Here is a 25158-nt window from a genome sequence, read left to right on the forward strand (position 1 = left end):
GGTCAGCTTTTGTTCTGTTGCTTTCTTTTGGTGTTAGTTCATACAATATTATGGACATCCTCCATAAAATGCATAGATATATCTATATAAGAAATGAACCAAACTAACAACGTGACATGTTTATCTGATTGGTTGCAGTCACCTTTGGATTATAAAAATGTATGGCATTCATCTTTATAGGCTGCAATGATGTGGCATTTTAAAATCCTCTTGTGGTTTAAAAATGACTAAAAATATATATATATATATATATATATATATATATATATATATATATATATATTTCTTGTTGCACCATGACCGAGACCCGGGTAGGGACTGATGGATTCTGGGCAGTGAGGTAGAGTATTGTCACTCAGATCCATGCAGAGCATGCTGGAAATTACAATCTATGCATTGTCATCCTTACTGTTGTACTGGAACTAATGTATTGAATACATTGTTCTTAAAACTAGTGATGGGAATATAAACTACTGTGATCAGGATATGAATGTAAGTATGTTTAATTAGGCTAAATATGGATTCAATAAACTGCAGCAACAATGCCACTATGTAAAATTACGTACAGGTGTATGTAAGTAGGCTAATTTCCATTATTAGGTTAATCAAATAAATTGCAAGCCACACTCATAAACCCTGTGATGTTCCAGGGAATTGTAACGGGCTGTTGGGAGGCACGCAGCGCGACATGAATCCAGCAAACCCTTGCGGGGTTTCAGTGACGTTGGAAGCTTCACGTGCTTATTTCCATTTGATACAAGCTCCAACACCGTTTCGAACCAGTGTCCTTTGCGGGAGTGATACAAGCTTCGGTGCCTCTGTGTCAAACGTCCCATCACTACTTAAAACTATGTTGTTATAAAGAAAAAAACATATTCATAAGAACGACTTCTTTCTACAGTTTTGATAAGTAGAGCCTAATGTTTCATGTTAATTATATTTAAACAAAAGTAACTTATGTTAACTAATGATTTTTGGTAGTGACTACTAATGTAAACTTGATTTGTCTACTGCATCAACTTACCAAGCTCTGATGATACAACTTGACCTGTTAAGTTTCACCTTGTGTAAAAACTTAAACGGTTTACGGCAACGGGTTTCCACACAAATTTCTAGTAAAGTCAACTAATTTGGGATAACAGTGTGTGCCTCATGCTACTTTAAACTTTTACTTTACTGCATCTCAGAAGGAAGTCTATTTTACTGCACTACATTTATTTGGTAAAGTTAGTTACTAGTTACTTTCAAATTAACATTATTAAGACAAAATATTTCAACAAATTAAATGACATATTATTATGGATGAAGCTACCTAGCAGTATAAAACATCATTAAAGGTCCAATGTGTAGGAATTTCTCCCATCTAGCGTTGAGATCATATATCGCAATCAACGCTCTCACACCACGCCGTTCAAAGTACGTATTACAGCTACGGTAGCCTTCACGCTTCAAAATGCCGGTCTCTTGCTCTTTTCAATATCCTTTTCCTTTTTCTGGGCGAAGAAGAAGACTCCTGTTCCTGAAAGTTGACCCCTTTTTCAATGCAAAGCATTGTCTGGAGACTCTCCTAAACACAAATGTGTTACCCTGTATTCCCTGTGCTTCTTCCCTTACCTGCCCTTTAGCTAAACAGTAAGTTTACACTGTCATTTTGGGGACTGTAATCCAAAGAGTTTGTCTGGGATTTTATTTTAAAAGTAAATGTAACAAATGACTAAACAAGTAGATTTGTTAGACTCATTAGGTAACAGTGGTCGAGCTAACTACACAATCGGATGGGACAGACCGACTCCTCCCTGCATTTACATCTATCCGTAAAGGATCAGGAGCTTTTGGTTTTGTTTTGAAATGCTTCAGTGTGAAAGAAAAGCCATGAATACGCACAGCATGGATTTATTTCCCATACTCTCCTCCCATAAATAAAGGTATGACCGTACGTACCCTCTGCAGAAATGTCCTTTCGTTTTCTGAGCAGACAGACACAGTTTAGACCTGTGGTTAGATGAAAATTGTGGCTGTGCTCGCTGCAGGTAGCAGCACTCAGCCCGGGAGGCAAAGTGGATTGAGATGTAAACATGCAATTGTCTACAGGCATCCTGACAAACATCCTAGTTGGTTCTCTTCTAATTACATCTTTGTAGTGTCTATTGAACAAGCACTCAGTTTGGATTGCATTGCAATGCGTTTCCACTCATTCAGCTCGTTCTTCTGATGAGCAACAACCGAGCGGTGAGAACAAGCTCCACTTGTCTTTAATATTGCCTGTCAAATTTCTCACAAAAGCTCCTTCCCAACAGATTTATCTTTAACTGAATAGAAGAAGGGACCTTGGCCTGCAGTTGGCTCCAATTAACCTCAGTTTAGTTTGGCCTTCAAGATGATTGGCTTTTATACCGAAGCCTATTCCACTTAAAGAAATGCCTGGTCTGGCACCAAATCTGTCTCATTTCTCTAACCTGCACAGGAGAAATATTTAAATAAGCCTATTAAAACTGGCCCTGGGCTGTTGAGAAAAGTATAGAAGCAGTATTGGGACTGGAGAAAAAAGTAGAAGAAGGGGGAGGGGAAAGAAAGTGAAAGAACTCAGCACATGGAACCCAAATGAGCAGCTCTGCTTTCATTTAGAAGCAGATCCAATCAAGCAGAAGACAAACAGGGAAGGTACGAGTCACATCCTTTTTTCTGCACTACAGCACTTGTGCGTGGCAACACTGACAAGCAATCTTTTGCTGTCCTCTGTTATCATTCACAGCCTAACTGGTTGAAAGCAGAACTCTGTCCCGCTGATAACGTGCAAGGAAAAGTCTAGGATGCCACCGTAGGCTCTTCTCTCTGCACTCGCCTGTTAAGCGGGACTTACCAGCCCTGACACGTAATCAGGCCCGTGTGTACACCTCAGCGGGCCACAGGGGTATCAGAAGCTGCACCCCGAGCGCCTCAACACAGCAGGGACCTGCAGGCATGTTCATGCCTGCAGATGAGATGACACACTTTGTACATGTCACCTCTTCCACCTTGAACCTGCACAGGCACGCCCTCGGCACAGGCACATTGGCGGGCGTGCACGTTTACACACGCGGACTGATTCATGTGAGTGATTCAAGTTCCAACCTCAAGTGATCAGTGGTGTCAGATCCTTTACTTCAGTAGAAGTACTAATACCACACTGTTTAAATACTCTGTTACAAGTAAAAGTCCTGCATTGAAAATGTTACTGAAGTAAAAGTATGTAAGTATCATCAGGAAAATGTACTTAAAGTATTAAATGTAAAAGTACTCAATGCAGAAAAATCCTCACATTTTAGAAACAGTAACACAGTTCTATGTTTAATCGGCCAATTTATTTCAGTTGTACTTGTGGGCCTATATATATTGTTGGGTAGTTTAATTTATGATAAAGCATCATATTTTTCATAAACTACATGTGATTTGTGTGCAAAACTCTTAATTTGTAAAGTAACTAAAGCTGTCAGATGAATGTAGTGGAGTAAAAATTACAATATTTACCTCTGAAATGTAGCGGAGTAGAAGTAGAAAATGGAATGAAAAGAAAAGACTCAGGTCAAGTACAAGTACCTTAAATCTGTACTTAAGTACAGTACTTGTAGTAAATGTACTTTGTTTCTATTCCATCACTGGTCATGTCGATGACGCCAATCAGACGTTTCAGACACTTGTCATTAGTCTATCATAGTGTGATCGAAGTCACCTCTCCACAGCCTCCAGATCAACCCTCCATCTCCCAAAGGCTGGAGGTCGCCAGACAGCATCCAGTGACTGCGCTGGATATGTAAATCGGTGCCATTAAAACGCTCTTTCTTTAATTAGTCTTTAGATTTCATGACTGAGTGCTTCCAATTATGGATCAATGTCTCATTTCTGCACACAGACCTCTGGGTGCGTGGAGGCAGTTTTCCCGTTACAAAATGCTTTATAATTTCTCCTCTGCCAAGACGGACGTTCACATTATACTCCCTAACTGCTGATCAATGAGAAATTCTGCTGCAGTAAGCCTACTGATATGTGTAAAATGTGCAACGGTAGATTTTTTTTATTTTTATACAGTATATATGTATGTATATATATATATATATATATATATATATATATATATATATATATATATATATATATATATATATATCTGTTCTATATATATATATATATATATATATATATATATATATATAAATGTGCACCGGTAGATTTTTTTGTCCTGGTCGTGGAACAACGGACCAGCTCTTCACTCTCGCAAGGATCCTGGAGGGGGCCTGGGAGTACGCTCAACCAGTCTACATGTGTTTTGTGGATCTGGAGAAGGGTATGACCGAGTCCCTGCGGGAGATACCGTGGGAGGTGCGCGGAGTATGGGGTGAGGGGGTCTCATCTCAGGGCCATCCAATCTCTGTACAACCAAAGTGAGAGCTGTGTCCGGGTTCTCGGCAGTAAGTCGGACTCGTTTCAGGTGAGGGTTGGCCTCCGCCAGATCTCTCTCACCAATCCTGTTTGTAATATTTATGGACAGGATATCAAGGCGTAGTCGGGGTGGAGAGGGGTTGCAGTTCGGTGGGCTGGGGATCTCATCGCTGCTCTTTGCAGATGATGTGGTCCTGATGGCATCATCGGCCTGTGACCTTCAGCACTCACTGGATCGGTTCGCAGCCGAGTGTGAAGCGGCTGGGATGAGGATCAGCACCTCTAAATCGGAGGCCATGGTTCTCAGCAGGAAACCGATGGAATGCCTTCTCCAGGTAGGGAATGAGTCCTTACCCCAAGTGAAGGAGTTCAAGTACTTTGGGGTTTTGTTCGCGAGTGAGGGGACAATGGAGAATCGGCGCAGCGGGTGCGGTATTACATTCAATTTATGCCGCACCGTTGTGACGAAAAGAGAGCTGAGCCAGAAGGCAAAGCTCTCGATCTACCGGTCAGTTTTCGTTCCTACCCTCACCTATAGTCATGAAGGCTGGGTCATGACCGAAAGAACAAGATCCAGGGTACAAGCGGCCGAAATGGGTTTCCTCAGGAGGGTGGCTGGCGTCTCCCTTAGAGATAGGGTGAGAAGCTCAGTCATCCGTGAGGAGCTCGGAGTAGAGCCGCTGCTCCTTCGCGTCGAAAGGAGCCAGTTGAGGTGGTCCGGGCATCTGGTAAGGATGCCCCCTGGGTGCCTCCCTAGGGAGGTGTTCCAGGCACGTCCAGCTGGGAGGAGGCCTCGGGGAAGACCCAGGACTAGGTGGAGGGATTATATCTCCAACCTGGCCTGAGATGCCTCGGGATCCCCCAGTCGGAGCTGGTTAATGTGGCTCGGGAAAGGGACGTTTGGGTCCCCTGCTGGAGCTGCTCCCCCCGCGACCCGACACCGGATAAGCAGACGAAGATGGATGGATGGATATATATGTGGAGCTGATCAGATTTCAACAAAAATGCAGTTTGATTTATGGAATGGCCTGTCTGGATTTTAACTGTGGATTTGTGTGTATAGTTGATGCTCTGTGTCGGGGAATATAGGAGCTGTATGTGTGTGTGTGTGTGTGTGTGTGTGTGTGTGTGTGTGTGTGTGTGTGTGTGTGTGTAATTGCCCTGGTAGTAATTTAGCACTGAGCTCATTAAATGGTGCATAAAAAGGGAGCTAAATTCTGCTTAATACCTAAATGCACTCCTGACTGGGAGTTATACTGGGAGGAGATGCTGATATAGCGCTTTGAGACTGTAAAATGCTACTCATGTCTTTTGAAAATGGCCATTAGGGTCCATGTTCAGTTCCTAGAGCCTGTTAAAGCTGCTCAGGGGTTTTAGGAATCCAACATGTTGACTACTTTTAGGTTAATTGGCTTGAGACAGTCACTGTGTCCACATGCAGTGCTAATGCTCATGTAGAAAGGTTTTTTTAAAGGCATTTAAAGGACCCATGGCATGAAAATGTCACTTTATGAGTTTTTTTTAACATTAATATGCATTCCCCCAGCCTGCCTATGGTCCCCCAGTGGCTAGAAATGGTGATAGGTGTAAACCGAGCCCTGGGTATCCTGCTCTGCCTTTGAGAAAATGAAAGCTCAGATGGGCCGATCAGGAATCTTCTCCTTATGAGGTCATGAGGAGCAAGGTTACCTCCCCTTTCTCTGCTTTGCCCACCCAGAGAATTTGGCCAACCCATGGGAGAGAGACATCATGGCTTTCAAACGAGAAAAGTGACAGTTGGTCAAGGCCACACCCCCACCCCCACTCTCTACCTTGCCCCCCCCTCTCTCCTCCTCGATAGCTACAGACACAGAAATGGCACATCCTAAGGAAAGCTCATTGTGGGACTGGCTCTAGTGGCTGTAATTCTGCACCAAGGCTGAATTTCGGGAAAGAGACTTCAGATACAGTATTAGGGGACCACTAAGGTCTATATAAAAGAGACTTCAGATACAGTATTAGGGGACCACTAAGGTCTATATAAAAGAGACTTCAGATACAGTATTAGGGGACCACTAAGGTCTATATAAAAGAGACTTCAGATACAGTATTAGGGGACCACTAAGGTCTATATAAAAGAGACTACAGATACAGTATTAGGGGACCAATAAGGTCTATATAAAAGAGACTTCAGATACAGTATTAGGGGACCACTAAGGTCTATATAAAAGAGACTTCAGATACAGTATTAGGGGACCAATAAGGTCTACATAAAAGAACTTCAGATACAGTATTAGGGGACCACTAAGGTCTATATAAAAGAGACTTCAGATACAGTATTAGGGGACCACTAAGGTCTATATAAAAGAGACTTCAGATACAGTATTAGGGGACCACTAAGGTCTATATAAAAGAGACTTCAGATACAGTATTAGGGGACCACTAAGGTCTATAAAAAGAGACTACAGATACAGTATTAGGGGACCAATAAGGTCTATATAAAAGAGACTTCAGATACAGTATTAGGGGACCACTAAGGTCTATATAAAAGAGACTTCAGATACAGTATTAGGGGACCAATAAGGTCTACATAAAAGCATCCAAAGAGCACCATGTCATGGGACCTTTAAAGAAGGGGAAAGCTTCCAAATTTCTGATGCAGACAGACTGTAAGATGTGAGAGAAGTCAAGTAACTTATAAGCAAGATTCTGGAGCATGCAAGGTTATTTTCTCGGATGGACTATTATTCATCCTCTTTATTTTGTTGTTTGTGTCCACAAATTTACACTATAGGCTATTTTTTTAATTCAAGATTAATTCAATAAGTAATCAAATAATCTGCAAGGTAATTACTTTGTTTTCACAGGAAACGAAAGCAGTCAAATTCTCATTACAAGGGCAGCCTTTTAACAGCTTGTATTGTTTGATGGCTAGAACACAGACAATCATTTGCATAATCAGTGATGAACGTGCAGTGGAATGTAAGAATTTCTTGGAAAGAGAATGCATTTAAAGTCTCTATGCACATTTGGAAGCCAGTCTTTCTGCCACCCGCGCATGCAAAACAATGTATGCTAATGGAAAACAGATTTTTAATACCAAAGTGTGTGTGTGTGTGTGTATATGTGTGTGTCACATAGCTTTATTGTGACACTCTGGATTTAAACAGATCTCATAAGAACTCCTGAGAAGGTAGGAGTTGTGCAAGAGCTGACATTCCATCGCTGCCTCTCACCCCTCTGATCCTCGCCACTGCATGGTAAAAGGCAATCATGCCCACACAGCCCGCGCATCACTTCTTCACCAACACTGTAATTATCACAAACAAAGCAGCTCCGTTTACGCACCTGTTTACGTGGAACAACAGGAGTGTGACTTTAAGTGACTTTAACTAACCGAAAGTGTGCGCACGTGAACATATGTGTGTGAAAGTGTACATGTGTAAATTTGGTGCACATGCATTCATTTTTGTTTATATTTAGGATTTTTTTGGGGGGCTTTTATGGCCTCTTAATTGATAGGATAGTTTGACGACAGGAAATGGGAGAGAGGGGGGGGGGATGACATGCAGCAAAGGGCTGCGTGTCAGATTCGAACCACGGGCCGCTGCCGAGGGCTCAGCCTGCATGGGGCGCACACTCACACTCTACTGGGTGAGTTAGGGGTCGCCCCGTACATGCATTAGTTACAGTAACACATGCCTGTGTGTGTGTGTCACAGTATGTTCGCCTACAAGCCTTCCTTTTTAATCACCTTTATTGAAAAGTGTCCGCTGTAGTTACATTTAGATCTTTTCTTTTTCATAAGACGCTGGCACAGATCTTGCTTGGCTGTTACAACAAATTTGACATCTGGCTCTGCTGTCCTTATTTACCACTGACCTGCTTGCAAAACAGATGCTGTAATATTGAGCTTGATCCTCTCCCGGTCTCTTTCACCCTTGTGTCTCACAGAGTTGGAGCTTAACTTTACACATCTTACAAGCAGAGGAAGGGGGGGGGGGTTAAAAAGCATAGGTTGTAATAGAGCACCATTGATTTGATGGTCTGGGCGCCTCTGGTCAATGACTCTTGTGTGTTCTCCAGGTTCTGTTGCCATGCCAACGGTTCAGAGCTGAAAGGACCCCAGGTTTTGCGGGTCTTTAAGGACTTTTCCGAGGAGGACAGGCGCTGCCAGTGTCGCAGCACCTGCAGGTGCAAGGGCAGGCCCGGACGGTACATGATGTCACCCGCACAACAACCAGGGGGAGCATGTAGCCGGGGGAGGGGACAGGGAGACTTTATTTGCACAAACAGTTGCATCAGTGCCCCAGGGCTCAGTGTCTGCTGCCCCCTAGTGTGTGTGTGTGTGTGTGTGTGTGTGTGTGTGTGTGTGTGTGTGTGTGTGTGTGTGTGTGTGTGTGTGTGTGTGTGTGTGTGTGTGTGTGTGAGGTATCAGCAGCCTTGCTGGCCGTTTTTCTGTGGTTAATGCCTGTTATCCAGCCTTGAGATGAGTGCTTTGATGTGGGGAAAATTGAGTGTAACTGTCGGGACAAGTAGCAATTTATTATATTGCAATTTGCTATTTAGATTAGCTTTGCTATGAATGAGACAGATATAGAGTGCTGACTGACTGGGAAGTGATGTCTGATGCACAAAGGTCTGAGGTCACCGGTGATAATAACTACCGTCATTAGGGATCCATTACACCACAGAGCCTACTTCAGCTGATGGACTCTAATGATGTCGCACTGCAGAAAAAGCATTTAGTTTTGATTAGACATTTGTTGGCATGGTGCATTTCATTAGCTCCAAGATGAGATTTTGTTGTCTGGGAATTGATATGCCACTGGTTGAGCCTGGGCTTACAGACAGCGCCCTGTGTCCCTCAATGCAATCTGGAGCAAGTTAAGAAACAAATGGAATAATGGAATATTCCCCTCCTGCACCCAGCGTCCTTCCCCTCTTCATCCCCCCCAGACAAATCAACTTTTAACTAGCCTGACTGTCTTGAGATGTAGTGTCTGTACTCTCTTGCCGCAGCACATTATTGCACTGATAAAATGTATGTGTAAAATATTTAGTCTCTTTGCAGAAGCTGACCAACCTGCCAACTAAACATTTTATTGAAGTGGCAGTACATTATATGAGTGAAAAAAAAGCAATGGCCAATGTCCAATTCAAAGCCAATTAGTTTTTTACAAAGACTGAATTCTGCCTTTTTCCATGTACATTTGATTAGCTGTGTGACATTTTGCATTACTTTGGGAGGGAATGAGACCAGCTGAGGGGAGAGAGAAAGAGAAAAAAAGGAGAGTGTGTGTGTGTGTGTGTGTGTGTGTGTGTGTGTGTGTGTGTGTGTGTGTGTGTGTGTGTGTGTGTGTGTGTGTGTGTGTGTGTGTGTGTGTGTGTGTGTGTGTGTGTGTGTGTGTGTGTGGGGGGGAGTTGAATATTTTAGCTGATGAATGCTGCAGAACACCGTTAAGCTAATCGGAAATTTGATCCCCTTATTGGGCTTGATGCACACAAGAAGCCAGAAGCTCTTGGTTTGCGCCATGGTTCATTATAATCGTATAATTAATAGTACTCAGCCCTTTTCTCTGTGTGCACGTTAGAAAGGGGTAAAGAATAAATGATTAAATTAAAGGGGATCCAATGCCTATTATAAGTGTGTTTTAATTCAGGCAATGTAGGTTATTTGAAATGTAACAGCCCATTCTTTTTTTATGAGCTCCTGGAGAATAAGATAAATGGAAATTGCATTTCCCAGAATGTGTTTCTTGTCTATTGGGAAGAACAATGCAGTACGGTGCGGAACACCTTTTTTGAAAGTATGAGTGTCTTACTGTATTATAGCTTTTTCTTATCATTGTTTTAGGAACGTTATGTCCTAATAGCTGACAGTAGAAATGACAGGCAATGAGTGGAAAGAAAAAAGGGGAACGAAATGCCATCCGGGTGCCCCATAGAACGCTTTTTACTTAATATGTTTGTGAACATAGTAGACAATAAACCAAAACCTTGTGTAAAACAAACACATTGGATGATACTGTCTTTTTAGGTGGTTTGTTATGATCCGTGGTGGCAGAAGTATTCAAATATAGTCTCAAAGCCCTGCATTCACAATAAAGTACAAAGGCATTATCAGCAAAATATAATAAAAGTGGCAAAACATGGCAAACATGTGAGTGTTAAATTAATATATATTACATTATTGGATTATTAATATTGATTCATAAATATGATTGATTCGTGCATAACTATAGCAGATTACTGTTGTAGTTGGCCAACAGAGTTAAATGTAACTACTACATCTACTGTTGGATACTTTAATCTGTAACATCTATACAAAATATTAATTTGCAAAATTACTAACTAAGCATGTAGTTGAGTAGCAGTATAAAGACGCAGTACACTACTTGAGTACTTGAGTACTTAAAACCAGGGGTGTCGGACTAGGGGTGAAAAGGGGACTGAGTACCCAGGGCCGTCATGTGAGAAGGGCCCAAAAAGATGCTAGAATAGAGAGTGCCTTTTTACAGGGCTTACAGAATTTTGTGCTACGCCCCTGCTTAAAACATCTGTTTACAGGTGGTAGTACTGCATATGTGAGAGAAAGTTGTAAGAAAGCCTTTTATGGCTTCAGAGGGAGCTGTGTGAAATCTGATATATTGCCTCAAGTGGCAAGTCAGTTTGGGCTTATACATTTATAAATGAAAATAAAGCTGGGGGTGTGGACATTCAAGTCTACATTACTATACTAGGATAACACTCCCAAATCTTAGACTGAGCTATCGGTGGTTGAGTGGCATTGTGGGTAATGTAGGCGGCAGATTTTGAAGGAAGAAGAGTGTTTTGAAGAAAAAAAAGACGATAGTACGTTTCGTTCAGTTGCACTGATTTTGACTTTTTTTTTTAAACTGTCCGCCATAAGTCTGACAACGTTATAGGCGCGCAATACAATGCTGGAGTGCTCTTCTAACTGTTTACCTCAGGGTGAGCCGGATCGACAGAAGTACATTTCCAGGATAATTGGAGCAGGATGTCCCTCACCCTCTCTGTGTTTTGTCGTTCGCTTTGGGAAACAACAAACTTTGAGCTAGCAAGCTACACGCTGAAAATGGCAAGTTTTGAGGAAAAATTGCTTGCATCTTTCAGGTAATGACTGTAAAGATTTACAAAGAATATGTTGACGGGTTGTCGCTGCATCCAGAGCTCTGGAATGTACTGTACTCAAGAAGAATTTGTGTGTTGAAAGATTTACGCTTCCTGTTGTAAAGAATGTTACTGGAATCTATGTTTTTTAACAGAAAGCTTTTTTTTTTTTAAGTCCAGTTTTGTATTTCCTCTATTTTTGTTCGGTCAATTTAGAGGTGTGTAAATGAATGTCAGTTGACGCACCATAAATCAAAGGTATAGTATTGGTTTAGTATCTTGGAGGAAATGATAGCAACATGAAGGATGCTCCGGCTCGCCTGATTGTATCACCAGTCTTTCACAGCAGCCTTCACGTAGGAAACACTTTGACGTGTTTGAAAAACTGGAATCTTGCACAAGCACATGGATCCATATACACACACTGGAATGCTTATACGCGCCCACACACCCAACACAAGCCTATACATTCAGAGGCAGCTTGGTATTAAAGTTTAATCAAATGTAAAATTGGCGTCGTTTTCAATGTCATATTGACAAGTTAATGTTGGGCGCCGGTGGCTCCCGTCAGCAGGCACTTTGTACAGAGGGATCTTTATAGCTTACATCCTGGAGAGCACTCACAGACTGCAGGAACATACTGCTGCTGTCAGGTGAAAGGGGGAAAAAAGGTGCTTAGAATCTGGTGTTTTTCTTTTCTTATTTTGTGTCTAACCTAGAAGGAAATTTTATATTTTTTTGCCAAGGCATGCTTGAAATCTGTTCGAAACCGTCTGTAAAGGGGGTCAGTTTATTTACTTTTTTTTTTTTGGTTTAATGATTTATTAGGCAAACAGTATATCAGATTACAATTTTCAATTGAAAAACTATGAAAAAAAACCAATTGGAAATCCTTTGTTTAAGAAAGTTATACTTAAAAGTGGCCATATTAGGAAATAACAACACATTCTCACACCCAACTCGTAAAATAAGGACGTTCGGTCAGGAGCCTTTCTCGTTCTTAATGACGTTAAAAGTCTCCTTTAGCGTCTCATGTAAACGTGCTTGGTCGCCACTATTGCCGTCCCTTAAAGCGACTCCAGCAAGCGGGGGAGGACGCCTCAAAAGCCGGGAAACACAACGCCACACGCTGGGCGCGAACCTGAGTCTCCTGAGTGAGAGTGCGGTGTTTTACCCATCCGCCACTTCAACCAACCTTTTCACGCAGCACTTTCCCCTTACATACCACTCGCTAAATGTCATTCAACTGCGGCTCTCCCCAGTACGTTACATAAATACGCCGAAGGGTGCCTTTTTCGTCGCATCAGACGCTGAAGGACACTGCCCAAACGTACTTATTTTACGAGTTCGGAATGAGAACGGGTTGGAAATAATTTTTTAATGGGATTTGGGGTGTTATTTTATATCTCTGGCGCTTCCACACGCATACAAACTTTGAAAAAAAATCATCCATGCTGTTTTGAGATGCGTCCTGCCTTCAGTCTCCGTGGGAGCTGTTCAAAATCTGCACGGCTTCCTAAGCTACAAAATAAACTGTATAGAAGCATGTCCCTGTTCTGCTTGCATTCCTCCTCTCCATCCAAAAGTCCAACCTGCGCTGTTTTGGGGACAGAGCCTTCTCCAGAGCAGCTCCCAGGCTCTGGAACTCCCTCCCCCAAGAGATCCGCACCTCTGAGTCCCTCACCATCTTCCAGTCCCGCCTCAAGACCCATCTCTTCACCTCAGCCTACCCATAGTCCACCTGCCCCCCTCCCTTTTTCATCTGTATCTTGTTTTGTTTCTACTTTTTTTTGTTTGTTGTTTTTTTTTTTGTTATGTTTTTTTTATAATATATACCTGCCCTGTAAAGCGACTTTGAGTCCATGAAAAGCGCTATATAAATTCAATTTATTATTATTATTATTATTATTATTATTCCACACAAAGTTGGAAGTGTCAGAAGTGTCCTGGCTAATCCTGCCATGTACTAACTGAAGTTGGAGAAACAGCTAGCTAGCTCATCCTTACCTAGCTACTGCACATGTGCGGCTGCCAACAAAGATGTTACAGAAGTTGAGATGTCTCACTCTGTAGCTAAAACAGAGACCTGGCACAGGGTGAAAACAGGATCTGCAGCAATGTGCAGTACAACAAAAATATGGTGTTTTTTGAAAATTAAACCATGTAAACCTATTCTGATACAATTTCAAATTACAATTATGAACCTGAAAATGAGCATAATATGGCCACTTTAATAGGTGAAGATAAGACGTGTTGCTAAACCATGAACTCAAAGTAACCCTAAATGATACTATGAAAAATTACAAGAAAGAAGAAAGACAGAATTCAATACAACAGTATGTGCATTCCAGTAATTGCTTGTTTTACATAATCTAAATGTTTTGTGTGAAAACAACTCTCCTCAGCTACTTATACTATACATTTTTACATTTTACCTACTAGTGATCAGCACATGTTGTACATGTTGTAACATTATAGACGAATGAATATGCTGTGTCATGTCTATTGTTTTTTTCAGCCGGCATTGCACTTATTTCTAAATCCTCACGTGAATCTAGTCTCCTCTTTTATCTTACAGTAAATTGTCTGGATTCTTGTCCGCTTCCTCTCTTCTATCCGGCTCTAGCTCTCCTGTGGCCACTACATACAATATATCTCTGCATAACCATGAACCTTGAAAGCCACAGAGGCAGCTACACCTCGCTGACATTTATCACTATTATACTCCTTCCTGTCTTCCTTTTATTTGAAAGTGTTTCAGGGGGAGTTTACGTCTTTTTCTCCTCCTGTCACTATCTCTCTTTCTATTCTGGACAGGGCTGAATTGAACAGGTCCGCTGGGTATAGGCTTCTGAGGGCGCTTTTACTCCTACGCTTCCTCCCAACTTCGCAACCCCCTCTTCCCCCCCAATCTTCCCTCATGTACTTTCACAGAAACATACTGGATAAGAAATCTTTGGAATGTAAAGATTCAAATGGACTGACCCTACCTGGCTTTGTAAGTTTCCTCTGCCTAACTTGTAGAAGTTTAACATTTCTTTTGTACAGCTCTCCATACTCAAACTCTTCTGTGAAATTAGCCTGCTAATTAATATGATCATTATAATAAGTATCCATGGAAGCTCCAGTCCATATGCAGTGTTTCTTCACTTTACTTTTCAAATCAATGCGGTATACCGTTCACCGTTGTCTGCCTTGACATTTTGGACTTTAAATACATTCAGAGTCTGAGTGATTTGCTTTGATTGCAGAGTGGCTAATCAGAGAGCTGTGACAGTGTCCTTTAAGGACTTTGATGTTTGGTCAGAGCTCCCTCAGCATTGAAATTGTGCTTCATGCTGTGACCATTACGGTCCTTTTTGGAAATCACGCCTAAAAAGAGGCTCTGACCTCTGAGATGGATGCTTGTTGGAAGTGGCCCGGCATAATTGACTTGTAATGGACTTCACATGCTATTCATTGTGATGACCTAGACTGTTCCGTATCAAATATATTTTGAATAAATAACCAATGCTCTTCCTTCTAGTTTAAGTTTAGTTTAGTTTCATTTTATTTCTGTGTCATGCCAAACATTTGGCCCATCCCACATGGGATTACAAGACACCACTATTTAACAGACATCTTCCAGTCTCGCATATACAAATCATGTGGAGAAATACATGAATAACAGAAAAAAAACAGAACAAAGAAATATTTACAGATCATCTTCATAAAGAGCATTTTTTTTTCTCTTGTCCTGCGTTGCTTTGACAACCATACATGTCTACAGAATCGATATCTGTTTTATCTTACTAAACAAAGCATCACGCTGTTCACAATCAAAAGAAAAATAGAAAAGAAAAATGAACTCATTTTCTACATGATTTAAACAACACATCGGACAGAGACGCTTTTCTTCTCCTACATTAACATATCGTCCAGTTTCAATAGTTGTCAACTAGTATAGTCATATAATGTGACAACAATACTAGTCAACTGTTTATGTGTCTGCTCATTGTTCCCTCCACCTGTCCTTCCCATTCACCTTAATTCTGTATTCACAGTAATGTGTTCCGTTTAATAGACAAAACATCCCAGGGTTGGGTCAGTAACAGTCATGGCAGTAGTTACCATTGAGGTCATTTACAGTATGTAATTACAGTCCAAATTCTTCAATTTGACAGTTAAAGACCAAAAACATACATTAAAATAAAGGGATTTCATAATGCCAGCATTATATTCCTAGCATTGTGGGAAAGATTTTAAAATATAAGAAAAAAGAAGAAAAAAAAAATCAAATTTCCTGTAAATATATTTTTTTTACCATTTGGATTAATATACAAAAATGTAGAAAAGGACATGTTCGGACTTTCTGTATTTCTAAATGATACGGCCCTGGTAATAGTGAAGTGTAGTTTGATCAGCATTTGTTGTAGAAATAACAGCAGCAAAAGCAAGTTTGAAAGCTTTGAAAATACAGTACATTCACATGCTGCACCACACATTGGTAAGATGTTATTCACCAGACCCATGATCCATACATTACTGTAATAACAATGCAGCATGAGAATGCAGAGAGGAGCGCTTGAACACAAAATCCGGGGAAATGGAGGAATCTGTGATGGACATTTTCTTTTTTTTTAAGATTATTTTTTGGGGCTTTTCCCTTTATTACATAGAGACAGTGGATAGGCATGAAAGGGGGAGAGAGATGGGGGATGACACGCAGAAAATGGCAGCAGGTCGGATTCGAACCCGCGCCGCTGCAAAGGACTCAGCCTACATGGGGCGAAAAAAATAGTTTCAACTTAATGATATAGTTGTTTATTAGTCTCTTAAAGAGAGGGACTTTCCACTGTTAGCAGCAGAGGGTTATGGCAGAGCTGTGATATGGCTTGTTGACACAATTGCATAAAACATTTTTAATGTACAAGCTGATTTACTGCATTGTGAATCTGACAAACTGCAGCTTTTGCATGTGGTAGATGGTTGTGGTGAGGTGCGAACACGTGTAGCTGGCATTATATTTCATAGTCAAGACATTTGTTGCATAATGATGTTTGTATTAGATTCAGACACACTTCACCTAGCATGAGTGATTAGGTCCAAAATGTTTTCAGGCACACATTCTTTAATGGATGTTCTCTGGTACAGTATATACTGTGTATGCACATACATGTATGCATAGCTAGTGTGTGTGCGTGTGTGCGTGCATGCGTGCGTGCGCTTCATTGTGCTGACTGGTTTATTGCTGTTCCAGGTGACGGAGCATGAGAACAGCAAAGCTTCAAGGTGCTGCTTTCAGGCACCACTGAAGCCACAAATTTGATTATTTTTTTTCCCTCCACAAGTAGTTTAGAGTTGCATGAGGCCCCCCCCCCCCTCTCTCTCTCTCTCTCACTCTCTTTCTCAAACACACACACACACACACACACACACACACACACACACACACAGCTGCCTCACACTGCCGTGGATCGCATCTCCTCTGGTTCCAGCAGCCTCCATTATGCATCTTCATCTGCCATTCTGTTTCCGTTCAACATCTCTTGTTTCAGTGAATCAGCAGCGTTACGTGCTGCTCTGCTGAGGTTTGTAATGGCCCTTCGTGGTATGCACTTAACATCTTACTCTATGTATCTTATACATAAAACAGACAAAAGTCTGCCCTGAGCTTCAAATGTTTTACCAGACATCACTCTGTTGTTCTAATGTTAGAAGAATATAAAAAAAAAGACAAGATGTCTGGAACACTTGATCTACGAGTTGAAAAATCCAGAAATTGGACTTGAAAATGTCACTTCATTTATCCTTCAAAGCCTCTCTATCTATCTGTCTCTTATTATCTATTCCCAATTGGGTTAGGCAGTGGGCATGCGGATCCTATCACATCAGGGGGAGATTAAACAAGGAGTGTCACAATGACACAGTGAGTTTGATAATGGGACAATAGAAGCTCTTTCAATGACAACTCTTTCTCTATGGAAATCTGCTAAAAAGGAAATTCCTCCAATAACTTTGTCCTTTTTCTGTTTATTCATTTTTTAACACTCTTGCAGCCTAAATTCATAGCTCTCTAACATGCTCCACCGAGATGAGATGGAGCCGAATCACCTCTGCAAAAGAGCTTTTTAGACTGTGTAATTAGTGAAGACAGAAGCTGAACAATACAAGTTTGGAGTTGTTGATGGCAGGTTTGGAAAGGACATGCGGAAGAGAATAGAAGGAAGTTAAATATGGCTGATTGGACTTCTTCCCAGGACTGTGTGGGTGTGTTTAGACTGATTGCTTGACATCTTCCTGAGTCTCTTGTCGGCAGGACAAATAACACCTTTATCATTCTTATTGGTAGATGAAGATTTGTGACCTAATAAATTCCCATCAAAGCTCCGGCCGACCTCAAACCTGAGCAGAGGTGTAATATCAGCCAGAATAACTGAAATCACCTGTGTGGGTGTTCGGAGGCTTTAAACTATTTATGTAAACCTGAAAAGCTACCTGCTTAACACCTGGTTATTTAGCCTTTATATATTCACAAAGTAAATCTGAAACTCGTTGATTAATCGTTTTGATTGACAGAACATTGATCTGAGGCTATTTGGATAACTGATTAAACGTTTAGGGTATTTTTAAAGCAAAATAAATGGCAAACAATTACTATTCAAACTTCTCAGCTGTCAGGGTTTGCTGTCACTGTGTCATAAACTGAATATCTTGTTGTATTCAATATTCAGTACACTAATATAGCAGTAAACAAACAGCTGCTACGTAAAGATATAGGGGAGTAATGGTGTCCTGAGCAGAGAATAAAGTCGCACTCCCTCTGTATGTGTAGAGATCTAGAGCTTCTCTGAAGTTCTTTGTTTTGACAGCCGGTCCGGCCTTGTGTGCAAGTTACTGCATGTGAGTGCTTTGTGTGTCGGTATCAGACGTCGAGGGCCGTGACAAAGCGCCTGTATTTGACGAGCTGGGATAACAGTCTGCGAGAGCTGTGTGGAGGCAATCCCAGACCATCTTTTTTCAATGAACATAGAGTACAGCCTCTTCAAGCTTTTAAACTGATTGTCAGCCAAAACAAGCCATTTAAATACATCACCCTGGGCATTAGGAATTCAGGACGGGCATTTTTTATATTAAACAAATAAAGTAATAGTTGGACCTTTTAGGAAATATACTTATTTGTTTTTTAGTCAAAAGCTAGAGGAGAAGATTGATACCACGCTCTTATATGTTGGGTAAATATAACACATTCTATTTGTGACAGTAAGTAAACAGTGTCTTGGAAATGTCCAAACAACAGACGTGTGAGAGGCCACTGTCACCAGTCATCACAACCATCTCTGTTATTTATGTCAACCACTGGCTTTACATTGTCACGATGACGCTACATAAAGCATCTTAAACGGATACATTATGTTGCAAATTCACTCATGTTGTCGCTGTGTTTCCTACGGATCTGCTGGTGTCGTTGTGATTAATGGGCATCCTGAATGTGCCTAAACAGCATCCTCAGCCGTCTCTCTTCTATTCTCAGTGAGCCGGTTGTCAGCGGTCTCGAGCAGCACCTTGTCAAGTCTGATTTCCCCCTCCAGTTGGCTCTCTGAAGCCAAAGGGCCAGCTGCTTCCAACTTTAGGGCCTCTAGTGCCTTTGGCTGCCCTCTGGTCGTCTGTCTGGCCTCAGATTCAGTCGAACCGCAGCTAGTTTACAGACAATCATCAGGCTGAGGCTAGCTGTGTGGCACGCATCCACAGGCCCTGTGTTGCTAATTGAATTAGACCCCATGCTGGAAGTGACAGTGAAATGAACAGTTTCCCCCGGCGAATGAGCCATGTGATCAGCAGACTCAGAGAGGGCAGGTCGGCTCAGGATGGCACCCTGGTGTATATGGTAGATGTCTGTGACTCAACGTCTGAGTTACATTCACCCCGACACTGATGTTTCCGTCAGGATTCATTTTATGACGTATGTCAATGGGGGTCAAGTACAGCGGGCAATCAAAAAGCCACTGCTGCCAGGCCTTACATGAGGTAAAGAGGCTAAAATGTATGTTTATTCTTTCCTCTCTTGGCCATCTGCTGTATAACTTATTGGCTAGCGAGATATACAACCTGCAGCAGCTTTGGTTTTTAAGAGTCGTCATAAAAAATGCTATAAATAAACCACTTTCACCATGAACACTGTATTTATTATAGTCGCGGCTTTCACGATTTTTTACTAAATCACAAACACATTCTCCATAGACTGCCATAGTTTCCATTCACTTCCATGTCATCAATCAAAGTCAAGGAACGGCCAGCCGCACTTGTCCTTGATCTCAACTTTGCACCACTCAAGATACTATTTCTTCTGTTCCCTTCACTTGTCCACATTTTTGTATTGCTGTCATCTTTTCAGGTCCTCTTCCAAAGTTGTATATTTCTGTCACAAAAATTGCTAACTTAACAGCATGTCTGCACGTTAAAATGAAGCAGAGGGACTATTTTTACAATATAAATTTGTGTAACCTTAATATTTTGTTTGCATTTTTTTATTGTTGGAAGAAATAATATAAAATCCTCATAAAATTCATAACATTCGCAGCTGCTGTCAAAGTCTGGCAACTGAATCATGCGGAGGAAAAGAAATTGACATCTCTGATGGGAGAGGAAAAAAAAGCTAATAACAGTCAACTTTTCTGTCTTCTGGAGGCTTTTTAACTTTGTCAGGGTGTGACTTTAGCTGTACAGTATAATCAAACCTTTCTGCTATGCGGGCACTTTCATTCTTTTGCTTGTCTGTCTGTGTGTGATGTTTGCCAGAGCAAAAGTCTGCCGGTGCTGTAGAAAGTAGGCCATTTGGGCTGATGGCTGACGGCTGACACAGGTCCTGTGTGACTCTCGCTGATTCTGTAGCTCTCAAAGGTTTATTTCTGGACGTTCAGCAGCACATCATCTGTTAACTTTGTTTGCCTGATAAACCTTGTGGCTTGACCGCTCTCAGATTAGCATCTGTTTTTTTTTTTTTTACCACAGCATTGTGGGACGGTTATGTAAGTCCATGATGTCGTACTACGCCTTCAGTGGCTCGGTTGCGCTGATTGGTACGCCGCTATGAAATGTGACACAAGTTATTTGGTTGTCATCTTAATTATTCATACACACCTCTGTTGGATGTGAAAATTGGGTTGTTGTGCTCTGCTGCGCAACAAATCTTTCATTCTCTCAGAATAAAACTGAATAATATGAGAAGGATGTGGAAATAGTGTCAGACCTATGTGAATATGAGAGCAGTGGTTAAAAACATTTTCTATTATTTATTGTTTTACTGTTTTTAGTCCCCTATTTATAATTTACGATATTATACATTTGTTCTGTTGTCTTTCCAAGCTGTACCTCACTCTCTCTCTCTCTCTCTCTCTCTCTCTCTCTCTCTCTCTCTCTTTGCTTTGTTTGCTTTACTGAATTTGTCTTTAAAAGTTTTTTTCTGCCTCATGCTTTACTGTACAGTATTTTGAACATGTTACATTCACTCTCCTCTCCACACAAAGCACCATGTGGATTTATTCTTCTCTCCCTCTCACCACGTTTGAATTACAAGAAGCTGTTTTGTGCCGGTGTGTCACAGAGACTATGCATGAAATTTAGTGGCCCGGAGTCCAGCCATTTGAAACGCAAGACGTGGCTAACAGATCTTGTGCCATTTCCCATCTCCTCCGGCTCCCGTGTAAAGCTGACCTTTCCTTCCTCGAGGCTATATTTAAACTCTGAGCACCAGAGACTTATGGCGCCACAGGAAATTTTATTATCAACGCTCTCCATTTATCTGACTTAATTCAGGCCTGCCGTAGATCGCGCCCAAGTATGTTGTATATTTACGCTCCGCTACGGCAAACGAGGGCACTGGTGACAAACCCGACCAGCAACACCTTAGCGGGGGTGACACCTGGTGAAGCATTCCTTTGAACTGCTCTGAGGACCAGCCATGAGATGATTCTATATACATCACCTGTGGAAAAGCGTGAGAGGATTAAAGAAAAAAGGGGCTGCGATATTATCCTGTGAAGCAGAGGGTTGACCAGAGAGCCAAACACAAAGGGACTTGACATTTTGTGCAATCTCAGTTGGTAAAATGTCATAGATTTCAGCCACAGACACGTTCATCAGCTACACTCACTGTTACTCGTCATTAGAGCAGACAGTCGGTTCATTGAGCTCACGAACACACACAAGAACACACGCATATTCTTTTTTTAAACTCTCGCCCAGCCATCTGCTTAACCATTCACTGACTCTTTTTTTGCTGTGCTCTGGCAGGTCTGAGATGGGAGTTCAGAGGGTTCTCCAGGTGGATCTGAAAATGGAAAGCTTTCCGGAGCCGCTGGGTAGCCGCTGGATGGCCTGGCAGGTGGAGTACCCGGCCAGTCGTGCCGCCACACAAGAGGCTGAGACGGAGATCCAACTGGCACAGGAGGACCTAGCGGGCATCGTGCCGCTGGCCATGGTGAGTCATGCCACTTCAAGCTCAGTACTGAGCCACACCCAAATAGACGGATGCACTCCTATCACTCTGACTGTGAAATGTTGAGCACCATATATTATTTTTCATGTAACACTTTGAACAACATAACATTTGCATAGGTTTTCTTTGAGCACATGAATGAAATACTTTGCATCGGAGATGGCTAAGAATTGCTGCACTTTTCATGACTGGCGGCAGCCTGAAGGAGAAAGATCATTGCATTCATGAGCTGCTCACATCTTTTGAGCAAATTATTCGATTTACTAAATGTTTAAATAGCAAGCCGGGATGCAAGGGTGTTTTCTTGCGGAGTAAATGTTTATTGGCATTGAAATACTACTAATACCTGTACATTTATTAATAAAATACTGTCAAGGCCACAAACAGTGCCACACATACAGTGTATCGGTTGCTGCTTAGCAGCGGTGGAAAGTAATGAATCAACATGAACTTGTGAGTAAATATAAGAACATTTTTACAAATGAGGTATTCCGACACACTTGTCAAATTATGCACTTTTCGCCTCATTACATGAATCTAATAACAATAGTTACTTTTTCAGATCAGGAGTTTTAAATACAAAACATCTGATGAGTTTATAAAACGGTAGACCCAAGTGCATGCTGGTCCTACCCCTGCCTGCCTACACTAACCGGAGGTGCCTGTGGGGCTATCCAATCTTTAACAAAACAAAACACTCAAAACTAATTAGAAATACCTCCTACACTACTCAGTAGTATATCAGATAATTACATTTAGTTCCACAGTGACTAGCTACCACATCACCATGCTGCATACACGCTAATACATCAGTAATAATAATAATACAATCATAATACAATGGTTCTCAAACTTTTTTCAATAATGTACCCCTTTTGAAACATTTCTTCAGCCAAGTACCCCCTGAACTACGCAAAACTTTTTTGGTAGAAAAAACAAACCTATATGAAGAGGAACAATACAGCGCTGCGCCTGTAGGCTTAACAACAATCTCGTAACTGAACATTACTTAAATGCCAGTATACATTTTAAATGTTTGAAATCCATCACAAAATGTATTTATTATAGTATTATTTTAGGGATTATGCATAAAATAATCTCACCTACCCCCTGCATTACGCCAAAGTACCCCTAGGGGTACTAGTACCCCCATTTGAGAAACACTGATATAACAGATAAACAATACCACTCAAGAGAGGCTGAGTACTTTTCCTTTACTCAAGTATAGACAGGGGCGATTTCAGGATTTTTTAAGTGGGGTGGCCTCTCTTACTCTCTTGCTTTTAACTCTCCTTGATTCCTGTTTTTTTTTTGTTTTTTTTTACAAACATTGTTCCTTTGTTATTTTATTCTATGTTGCATTGTTAATTCTTTCTTTGCCTATTTGTATTCATGGTGCCTCGCACATGCGATTTTGTATTTTTAAGGCATATTGTCTCTGCCTTCCCTGTTTTACCTGTAAAGCACTTTGGGTCAACAGTTGTTCGTTTAAATGACTTGACTTGACTTGACACGGGGGGGCAATAATCATTTGGGGGGGGGTGATTTAATCAGAATCCAGATTAGAAAATCTGCTTAGAAATATAGGAAATATTGGATAGGATAGAACACCACAATGTAATTTTGCTAAATAAAACAAATCACATTCATTATTAATTTTTCACTTGTTTATTTTCAACAAATTATGTATCCAAATACAATACACATTCTATATGGGCTTTTAAGGCAAAAAAATTGGATTGTCGTGGTCAATTGGCCATGTGACAAGGGCTGGGAAGTTTTTTTCCTTCAAAGAACTGTATAAAAATAAAGTGCAATATGCTTTCAATAAACTTGCCTCAAACTTCAACAAAGAAAACCTTGCTGTACACAGTTTTCAGATAACAGGAAACAGAACAGAAATAAAGTGCAATACACAATTTATTTCTTACAGCAACGAGTGCTCTACAGTGAGTTTCATATGTTTCTACTTCAAAACTGGCCTCAAAATTTCAACAAAGTACACAGCTGCCATACAATGTGTGATTAAAGTATATATCCATTTACCAAATGGAAAGGCAGCGATTGGCAGAACAGGCAGCAAAGTGACAGTACTCTGATCCAATGGAAATGTCGAGGATGTGATGCTTGGACCCAAAAATGCAGGAGGATTTTATTATTAACAAAAGACTTCAAACTTAAGGTGTCCTGAGGAAGGTAGGCAGACAGGCACAACGAGGATAAACCAAAATCCAAAAACCACTAGAAAAACCCAGAAGACACGAAAGGGAAAACCCCACAAGGAAGAAGCGATGCAGGGAACGGCAGGGAGTGAAGACGATGAACTGACGAGAGACAAAGAAAGCATCATTTGACGAGGAGGAACTTTCACGCAATGCAAGTCAATGGAGAGCGGAGAGTTCTTTTCCCCTCTGGTGGGGGCGGGACTTAAATGCACTCTGTCTCTATATTTTGCTGATATTATGTACATTGACTTGTAACAGAGTACTTTTACATTGTATTATTACTACTTTGACTTAAAGGGGTGATAGAATGATTCTATAGGGTATTTCACACTGTTCCTTATGGTCTCCTAATGGGGTATGTAACATTGGTTGGGCTGAAAATGGCCTGGTTGATATTTTATTGGCCCTTATGCATCCCTGTGTTTTGGCCCTATTTGTAACAAGAGCTTTTCTTCCAAATATGGTATGGTCATGAATATTTAGATGAGCTGCGTGCTGATTGGTTGGCGCGTCTTACCCGCAGACATTAGAGACGTGCGCTGATTGGTTGAGCGAATCCCCAATACACATACATTAGAGAAGCGACAGAATCTCATATTCCAGACACTGCAATGTTTCATTACCAAATTCACTTCTGAGACTTTTTTAAGCGAGAAATCAACTATATAAAGCTGAAATATGGGCCGTTTTACAAAATTTGATGGCTAATTGCAAATTTGGTAAGACGTGTCGGACTTTAGGAGCTCCACACAGTCTGACGAGAAAGCGGCAGCCTGCTGGGCTCCATACCCAGGGCAAAGTCACCCTTTGTGGATACTGCACTACGGGGCTCCGCGGCCAGCTGCCGGCATAACTATAATATATTTACAGTTTGAATTTTGTCACGCCACTTTGATTTTAAGGCATTTTTATGAACGCGAGGCGTCT

At 41.3% G+C, this 25158-nt stretch overlaps 1 protein-coding gene across 2 annotated transcripts in view; it reads left to right on the top strand.

Annotated features, from left to right (window-relative positions):
- si:dkeyp-14d3.1 (transmembrane protein 132C) overlaps positions 1-25158 on the top strand; it is a 172154-nt gene that overhangs the window by 100360 nt on the left and 46636 nt on the right. For both annotated transcript variants that reach the window (XM_039804456.1, XM_039804458.1), the window contains one exon: positions 21802-21988. In XM_039804456.1, coding sequence (XP_039660390.1) covers positions 21802-21988 — 187 coding nt within the window. The remainder of the gene's footprint in view (positions 1-21801; positions 21989-25158) is intronic.

The sequence above is a fragment of the Perca fluviatilis genome, chromosome 6 (assembly GCF_010015445.1).
Source record: "Perca fluviatilis chromosome 6, GENO_Pfluv_1.0, whole genome shotgun sequence".
Classification (NCBI taxonomy): Eukaryota; Metazoa; Chordata; class Actinopteri; order Perciformes; family Percidae; genus Perca; species Perca fluviatilis.